We start from the raw sequence: 8,839 nt of genomic DNA on the forward strand, positions 1-8,839 counted from the left end.
CGCCGATAGCGGCTGCTGAGTGAAGTTCTTTGATATCTACCCAGCACGTTCATTAGGGTTATCAATCGTTAGTCCTACTTGTAATGATTAACTGGCTCATAATACCCTCCAATCGGAGGCTCGTGGGATTTCGCACCACACGGGACGTCGAGATGATTTCGCCCGCCCTCGCGAACGGCACCTGGAGACTGTAGCCTCTCGCGCGACCTTTTAGGGTGAACTGGGACATCTCCTTCAAACACGCCGCCGCACCGCATAGCTTTAAAAATACTGCGTTTATTGGGCTCTTAAATAGAAACGTCACTACAAAAATATACAGACTAGGAAAAAACAGAATGCCCTTCGGTGGGATCACGACGTACCTCCTGCCTCGTGTCGCGGGATCCGAACTCCTTGGCCACCCAAAGACTTCTTAAGAAGTAACCAAAGGAGTTGCTTCAAGGGAGAGCCCAGGCCCCCGGCCGGCATCTTTTTAAGGAGCGATGGAGACACTCAGCTCTTCCCCCCAGGCCTCTCATGGGGCTGGAAGGAGTTTTTGAGATGAAGTGCGCATGGCTCCCCATCCTTTTCAGGCAACCGGCACAGTGTTTTCCAAAGCGGCATTGGACTTTCAGCTGTGACTGCCCCTGCCCATCCTGCAACTCCACTGCTTTCAAGCCCTGCGAGAAGGGGAGGCGTTCGATCCTTGCACCGATCCTTTTCTAACCCATGAAATTAAAGGGATCCTTTCTATTAAGTGAAATGGATGGCAAGAAGCACGTGCATGTGCACGCACCGTGAATAAGCTCATCCAAATGTAGTCTCTGGTTCTGCCTAAAGTGCTTCAAGCCCAATGGAAACCCATCTCCTGCTGGTTACTAATTATAGCTAGAGCTATTTTAAAAAAAATAAAATAATACAAATAGCTTTAAACAAAATGTGTTACTGATAACTGTGCCAGGGCCTTGAGAAAAAAAATCCTGCAATAGAAACACCTAATCAGCAGTGAGGTTGTTCCCCCCTCCCCTCCCTTCCTCCGCTGCAGATTATATAGGGTTAGAAAGAGATCCCAAAGTGGGGAGGAACATACCGGCCCTGAGCTACCATCAGCAATGTCTGCGTATACTGAAGTGGGGGAGCTGCTGCGAGTTTGGAAGGACCTGAAAGACTCCAGCAAGTTTCCCATATGGGGCCATCCCCTGAATCCTAGTAGCAAGGGCCTGAATCCACCCCACTGGGAAGATTCCCCTTGCTGGGCTGTGAAGCTCCCAGACAGGATGGGCTTTTGGAGAAGGCCCAGTTCAATGGAGGGATCAGGAAGATTCCCAGCCATAAGGCACCACCACCCCATCAAGCTTGTAAGTGCAGAGAACAGGTGGTAACACAGGGCCGAGTCTGATCCTGGCCATGGGGGACAGAGCAGATGTCCCGGATCCACACCAGCCCATGCAACAGCCTGATGGGCAGCTGATGCAACGGGGCCTAGAGCTCAAGGAAGAAAGTCTGCAAGAGATGGTCTCACAATCCCAGATCCGGCTGCTGTCCCTCTGCAAGAAAGCAGCAGCCGCAACCTGGACTTGGGGGAGTGCATGTACACGCCACATTTTTTGCCTTTCCATGTGGTGCAACTGTGTGTCTGTTTGCACGAGCAGGATTTCCGGACGCTTTTTTGTGCATTACAGTAAAACTCAGGGACTTCAAAAGTGCTTCTGGAGGTAGCAGGATTACAGCAAAGACCACGCCCCCTCTCCCCAACCTACTCCCTTGTACAACACAGCAGCTTACAATGCATCCGAGCCTCTAGGGCAGGGGAGACAGGGGTCTTCCAGTCCTCCCACCCCAAAGATTCCTCACTAGTGCCTGCTTTGAGGGGTCCAACTGGGAAAACCCAGCAGAAACAGCCTGGCTTGGTGGGTGGAAGGTGCTGCAGACCCACCCACGATCCGCAGGGAAGGGACAGCTAATTAGCAGCAGGGCAGGGCTCCTCCACAGTCCCCAGAGCCAGGACGACCGTGGATCTGGGACCGAGGGGAGAGCTCCATCTCTAGGGCTCGTTCTGGAGATGCGGGTCTCCTCTGCCATGTCGCTGGGAGATGCCCAGTCACCAGGACAACTGGGCAACATATCTGCGACCCCTCAGTAGATGCCAAGGGCTGGGCAAAGTTCCAGGCCTGGGACCGAAAATCCAGCAGTATCCGGGTGCCTGTCTCCAAGATGAGCTGCACACAGCAGCCTGTGGGCACTGGCCTCTTTGCCAACACGCAGGTGGACAGGTCTGAACGCCGGGGAAGTCAGTCATGTGAGTCCAGCCGCTGCCTGACATCCTCTCCCAGCAGTGGTCACCATCAGCGGGACGGGGAAAGGGGGCTTCCTGCCTCCTCCGACTCCGCAGGGCTGGGGGGAGCCGTGGCCCTCCAGTGCCCATCGTTCAGACACTCTTGAAGCAACTCCAGCTCCTCGGTGAGGTCGGTGAACATTGCGGGGAAGAGGCCACGCTGAGCAGGGGGGAAAAGAAGCAGAGGCATGAGGTCAGGGCAGGCAGCTGGGGTGCTGGCTGGCTTAGTGCCATCAGCTAGTGCATGGAGAAGCTGGAACAGCCAGAGCCCAGACCCATCTCGCTGGGCACCTGACAAGGGCCAGCTCGATTTATCCCTCATTGGGCTACACCCAGGGGCTGATGAAAAGCATTGCTGTAGCACACTCGGTGCTGTACATAGCCCCCGTTCTGAAGATGCTGCAGGGGAACGTGGGGAGTCCCACTGGATACTAAGGCTTCCAGCTTCCTTCTCCACCATTCCCCTCTCCACCCTAGATCCAGCCCCTTGGCCCACACCACCCTGTTGCAATGAGGGCAAATGGTTTGAATCAACACAGAGGGGCAAAGGGACTTGACTGAGGTTACAGGAGGTGGCAGTGGCAGAGCACCGCCCCCACCGAGCTGCCCCGAGCCCAGCCTGGCCCTCACCTGCCGCTCGGGGCTCCCACGGGGGTAGCATCGTCTCCAGAGCTGGATCGCCGGCCCCGTGCAGGCAGGCACCAGGACCCCCCCAGGCAAGGCAGGGCAGCTGCTGGGCCAGCCCCGCTGGTCGCTGAGGCTGTCCGAGGATGGCACCCGCCACGGGCCCTTCTTGACGAGCGAGCCGTTCTTCCAGGGGAAGAGGTGGGGTTGCGGGGCCAAGCCCCCCCGGGCCAGGAGGAACACAGCCCCAGTCTCAGACAAGGTGGCTTTCAGCTGGAGAGAGGCAGGAGGTGGGCTGGGGGACAGGACATAGCAGGGAGCAAAGACACAGCAGGGCTAGAGGGGACTCGAGGCTGGACTCCTGGGTTCCTTCCCCATCCCAACCAGGATGAAGCCCAAGTTGTCCAGCTCCTCGTCCCTTGTGCTGTGACCATTAGCCTGCCTGCCTGCCCACACAGCCCCCACCCAGAGCTGCCTGTAGTGCCCGGACCCACCCCACACAGAGGCAACTGCACTCACCTTGCTGCAGCCCGGCAGGGCCGTGTGCCCATCACTGGCCCTAGTGTAGATGGGGTTCTGGAACTGCGCCCGCTGCTGGGCACTGTAGTGCAGCGCCCAGGCCCAGACAGGGGGCAGGCAGGCACCCCCTCCCACTGGGGCCTGCGGCAGGATCTCCAGGTTGGCGGCGTCCCGCCAGCCATTGACAGGTGTGTACAGCTGGCTGGAGGCCCGATGCTGGGGGTGCAGACAGAGGGGGTGAGGAGGGGAGGAGAGCACACACAGCCCTTCCCATCACCCCACAGAGCCCAGAGCTGCTCCCCACTGCCAACACTTTAAAGGAAACATCATGTTACCTAGCTCTCCCAGCAGCAGGGGGCAAAACCCCTGTGGGACAAACGGGGAAACTGAGGCACGAAGCAGTCAGGGGTAGAAGAACCCAGGAGCCCCAGTCCCCTGCTCCAACCTTACTTTTCTCCCAGGAAGCCCAGGTGTCCTCACTCCCATCCCTGGCTTGAACCAGTGGACCCCAGTCCCCGCCTGCAGCTGAGCAGAGAACGCAGGAGTCCCCGTCCCCATCCCCTGACCTGGGGGCCCCACTCACCTCCCACAGCCGAGGACAGAACCAAGGAGTCCCGACTCCAACCCCTAGACCGGACCCCTCCCAAGGCAGAGCAGAGCCAGCTCCCAGGCCCATCCTGAACCCCAGGACTCACCTGGCCCCCACGGCTCCACTCCCACTGGCAGCTGAAGAGGAAGGTGCTGAAGAAAGGCACGTAGCTGCTGTCGTGCAGGGCCAGGAGATAGGCCTCGGTGAAGGCAAAGGCAGCTGGGAACTGCCGCAGCAGCTGCCAGGTGCAGTCCAGGAAGAGCTGAAACACTGGAGCCTGCAGAGAGGGGTTAAGCCCCAATGAGCTGACAGCGAAATACAACCGCTTCTGGGGTGGAACACGGCAACGTACAGACAGCCCCAATGGAGGGAGGGCGGGGTGGGGGATCAGCTGCCATGGCAATGCGGCTGCCTCTGGGGTAGAACACAGCAGCTGGGGACCAGGACAAGTCATGTGGGGCTGGGATGGGGTCCAAGCCCCAAATCCCAGGGGTCTTCTGGGTCCCTGCCTCACCAGCCAGCTCCACCCCCAGCTCCAAGCCCAGGGCACCTGGGAGCCAGTGGGAACAGGCTCCATGATGCCCCCCGCTGGTTGCCCCTGGGCTCACCTCGCCTCGGTCGCCATCCCGGCAGAGGTTGAGGCGCTGGGCGAAGGGATGTCCGGCCGCCACCCACTCCCGCTGCACCAGGTTCTGGAAGCCCAGCTGGGTGCGAGCGTGGGGGTCGGCCAGCAGCTGCACCAGCGAGGCCACCAGGCAGTTGAGGTCTCGGTCGTCCGACTCTGTGGGGGCAGCACGGGGTGAGTGGGGGACTGGGCAGCGCGGCCTGGGGACCCCGGCGAGCGGTGGGGGAGTCTCTACCTTGTAGCACAACAGAGCAGCGCCTCTCTGCCAGCAGCGCAGCCACATCGCTAGCCTTCCTCACGCAGGCCCTGCAAGGGGATGGGGTGGCTAGCAGAGCTGGGGGCACCGGGGGGGAGGGGAGGGGGAGGGGAACTGGGGTCATGGCAGCATGTGAGCCTAGCCTGGGCGCTAGGAGAGGACATCTTGGGAGCAGGGAGGGACAGCTCTCACCTGACGTGGTCCAACCAGTGGGTCCCCTCCAGCCCAGACAGCCATATGGGGTGGCTAGCAGAGCTGGGGGCACCGGGGGGGAGGGGAGGGGGAGGGGAACTGGGGTCATGGCAGCATGTGAGCCTAGCCTGGGCGCTAGGAGAGGACATCTTGGGAGCAGGGAGGGACAGCTCTCACCTGACGTGGTCCAACCAGTGGGTCCCCTCCAGCCCAGACAGCCATTTCTCATCAGCCACGGCGGGGGCTGGAAGGCAGCCAGGCAGGGGGACAGAGATGGACTCCTCCAGCAGCCACCCCAGCCATGAGTGGGAATGACCCTCCCCACTCCACAGGTGGCAGCAGCAGAGTAAGAGAACATGACCAAGTCCCCCAAGGGGGTCTGTGGCGGGGAAGAAGCGAAGCGACACCCGGTCTCCCGAGTCCCATCCACCCTTTGCTGCCCCAGAGATGAATGAGACCTGCTCGAACAGGGAAACTGAGGCAGGGAGCCAGCTCCTGGCTCAGCCAACATCGGTGGAAGAAGAGCCCGACTCTCTTAGCTCCCAGGAGAGACACAGGGCAGGGGAAGCTTCTCACCGGGCGAGCAGAGGGTGCGGAGCCGCACATGGGCCAACTGGATCTCGGTGGGGCTGGGCAAGTCGGTCACTGTGTCCACAACCACGCACTGCGCATGCCCAGCCAGCAGCAGTGCCTCCACTGCCCTGCAGAGACACATGGGCATAAGACGGGCGCTGCTGGCCCCCCTAAGCCAGGCTAGGGCCTCAGCACAGCAACCCACCCCCCATCACAGCGCCACATCCCCATGCCTGTGGCTTCTACCTTGTGTCCTCCTTCTCAGGGTCCGAGGCAGCGTGGAAGCTCGCAGCACGCAGCAGGTCACTGCCCCCAGGGTGCCGCCAGCAGAGCCTCTGCAGGGCAGGGCAGACACAGGGGGGCAAAATCCATGTCAGGCTGCTTCCCCCACCCCTGCACCCCCATCCCCTTCCTCCAGCTCGAAGCCAGAGCTCTTCCCTCCCCCCTGCTGGTTCAGGCTGGGGAGGGTCACCCTGGATGATGGGAGGGGGTCACTCACTGGGATGCGTCGCTGGTTGAAGTGGGCAAAGGCTCGTTTGAGTTCGTTGTCCAGCAGCTGGCCAGGCACCCAGAGGTACCGGGGGAGGCTATGGGCATGACGTGGGGAAGACAGCTCAGACCCTCCCCACAACCCCCCTGCAACCCTCTATCCCAGGATTCGGCCTTTGGGATCCTCCTTCCCTCCCAAGAGTTTGATCCCAGCCTGGTCCCACCCCAACCTGGCTTTCTGGGCACTTTAAGCCCATCACAGCACAAAACCCCCGAGCATCCAGGGCGGAAGCAGAAGCAAAAGCAAAAGCAAAAGCTTTCCATTGCCCCCACAAGTCTCAGTCCCCGGGGTCTGGGAACAGGGGCTGTGGAGAACAGGAAACCCAAGCATCTGGTCTCTCCAGTACCCTGGATCCCTTGGGGATTTGGGGAGGTCTCCTGCATTTTCTAGTGGAGACGGGGTGAGGGGGGCGAGAAAGATCCTGCCCGCCCCACACCCCTGCTCACCTGGTGGCCATGTCAAAGCGCTCATTGGCCACACTGACCCGCCAGCCTGCGGGCCCCAGGCGCCGCAGCTCCTGCTCCCAGTCCTGGAGGCTCTTGAAGAGCAGCGTGGGCGCCGGATCTTCCTCCCCCTCCTCCTCGGGGCTCCGCTGGGCGTTCTCTGCAAGCCGGAGCCCAGTCAGCACAGTGCCCATGGGGCCCCTGCCCTCCCGGCCAGGCACAGGATCACTTACCCAGGTTCCTCAGCTGGGTGGGGTCAGACCAGGCTGCCACATCCCTGTCACTCTCCTGGGCCCGAGCGATGGCCATCGTCACCTGGGAGGCGGCAGCCATGAGCAGGGCTGGGCAGGGCTACCAGGAGCATCTTCCCCCCCTGGGGAGCACCCCATGCCCCCCGGCTCCCAGTTTGAGCACTGCTGAGGGGAGTTGGGGGTCCTGGCACAGCCCAAATCCCCCAGTCCTTTGTGATTCGGGCACTGGGATGATTTCATAGACATTCAGGCTAGAAGGGACCCCAAAGGATCATCGAGTCCAGCCCCCTGCCCCAGGGGCAGGAAGTCAGCAGGGATCCCAGGATCCCAGCAAGATAAACATCCAAATGTGTCCTGAAAGCATTCAAAGTGGGTGCTTGAACCACCTCCGGCAGCTGGCTATTCCAAATCTTGGGGGCTCGGACAGTAAAGAAGTTCTTCCTTACGTCCAGCCTGAAACGGTCATGGAGGACTTCATGACCGTTCAATCTTGTCATCCCTTGGGGCGCTCTTGTGAACAGACGTTCCCCCAGATCCTGGTGAGCACCCCTGATAAACTTGTAGGTGGCCACCAGATCACCCCTGAGCCTGCGCTTTTCCAGCCTGAAAAGTCCCGTAGCTCTCAGCCTGTCATCATAAGGTCTGTTCTCCTGACCTCTGATCATGTGTGTGGCTCTTCTCTGGACTCTCTCAAGCTTCTCCACATCCTTCTTGAATTGTGGAGCCCAAAACTGGACGCAGTACTCTAGCTGCGGCCACCCAAGGCCGAGTACAGGGGGAGAATGACGTCCTGGGATTTGCTTGAGAAGCATCTATGGATGCAAGCCAGCGTTTTGCTTGCTTTACTAGCCACAGCATCGCATTGAAGGCTCATGTTCATCTTGTGGTCAATCAAGACCCCCAAGTCCCTTTCGTCCGTAGTTTCATAGTTGGTAGGGTCAGAAGGGACCTGAGCAGATCATCAAGTCCGACCCCCTGCCATGGCAGGAAAAAGTACTGGGGTCAAATGACCCCAGCAAGATGTTCATCTAGCTTCCTCTTAAATAGCCCCAGAGTAGGAGCCAGCACCACTTCTCTTGGAAGTTGATTCCAAGTCCTAGCCACCCTGACAGTGAAGTAGCACCTCCTGATGTCTAGTCTAAATCTACCCTCTGCCAGCTTGTGACCATTATTCCTTGTCACTCCTGGGATTGCTCGGGGGAACAGGGACTCCCCCAATGCCTGCTGGTCCCCCCTGACTAGTTTGTAACAGGCCACTAGATCCCCGCACAGCCTTCTCTTGTGGAGGCTGAACAGGTTCAGGTCCCTTGGCCTCTCCTCCTAGGGTCTGCCCTGCTGCCCCCTGACCAGCATAGCACTGCCGAGTAGGGCTGTGCGAGGCTTCAGGCAGAGCTTCGGATCCGGGGAAGCTTCGGGCGGGAAGCGGCACGTCGGGTCGAGGCACTGCCACATTCGGCTTCCCGGAGCGCTTCCGAGCCGCCTCCGAGATCCGGCCATAGGGTATAATGGAGGATCAATGAAATATCTATAACTTTGTTGGTTTTTGTCTGATTTGGATGAACTTTTCAGGGGTGGTAGACTCTGCAGAGAGGCCCTGCCAAGTTTCAAAAAGATCAGTGCAGGGGTTTGGGGGGAATGGCACCCCAAATTCTTGAAAGCAAAACTCCTGTCACATCTAGGCGTTACAACACAGGGGGATCAAAACTGCAGGGGTGGTAGCTCTTACTGAGGCCACAAAGCCTGCCATGTTTCAAGGAGATCGGTGCAGGGGTTTGGGGGGAAGTGCCCCTCAAGTTGCAGACAAGCACAACCGGTGCCACGGGCGCTGTGGGACTGACCGTGTCTGTCCTGGGGCGGGAGTGGGGGGAGACACTGCTGCAGGCCTGGCTGCTCAGCTGCTGTG

The 8,839-nt window shown here is 59.8% G+C and overlaps 1 protein-coding gene across 1 annotated transcript in view; it reads right to left on the minus strand.

The window, feature by feature from the left end:
* Positions 1 to 8,839, minus strand: part of MTMR11 (myotubularin related protein 11) — a 15,984-nt gene that overhangs the window by 2,859 nt on the left and 4,286 nt on the right. The window contains exons 5-16 of the mRNA XM_014524617.2: positions 6,919 to 7,000; positions 6,689 to 6,845; positions 6,192 to 6,279; positions 5,939 to 6,027; positions 5,696 to 5,820; positions 5,297 to 5,363; positions 4,907 to 4,977; positions 4,655 to 4,827; positions 4,153 to 4,323; positions 3,458 to 3,673; positions 2,945 to 3,211; positions 2,323 to 2,474 (exon numbers count right to left, since the gene is read on the minus strand). Coding sequence (XP_014380103.1) covers positions 2,325 to 2,474; positions 2,945 to 3,211; positions 3,458 to 3,673; positions 4,153 to 4,323; positions 4,655 to 4,827; positions 4,907 to 4,977; positions 5,297 to 5,363; positions 5,696 to 5,820; positions 5,939 to 6,027; positions 6,192 to 6,279; positions 6,689 to 6,845; positions 6,919 to 7,000 — 1,656 coding nt within the window. The 3' untranslated portion in view covers positions 2,323 to 2,324. The remainder of the gene's footprint in view (positions 1 to 2,322; positions 2,475 to 2,944; positions 3,212 to 3,457; positions 3,674 to 4,152; positions 4,324 to 4,654; positions 4,828 to 4,906; positions 4,978 to 5,296; positions 5,364 to 5,695; positions 5,821 to 5,938; positions 6,028 to 6,191; positions 6,280 to 6,688; positions 6,846 to 6,918; positions 7,001 to 8,839) is intronic.

Source organism: Alligator sinensis, unplaced genomic scaffold, assembly GCF_000455745.1.
Source record: "Alligator sinensis unplaced genomic scaffold, ASM45574v1 scaffold735_1, whole genome shotgun sequence".
Lineage (NCBI taxonomy): Eukaryota > Metazoa > Chordata > Crocodylia > Alligatoridae > Alligator > Alligator sinensis.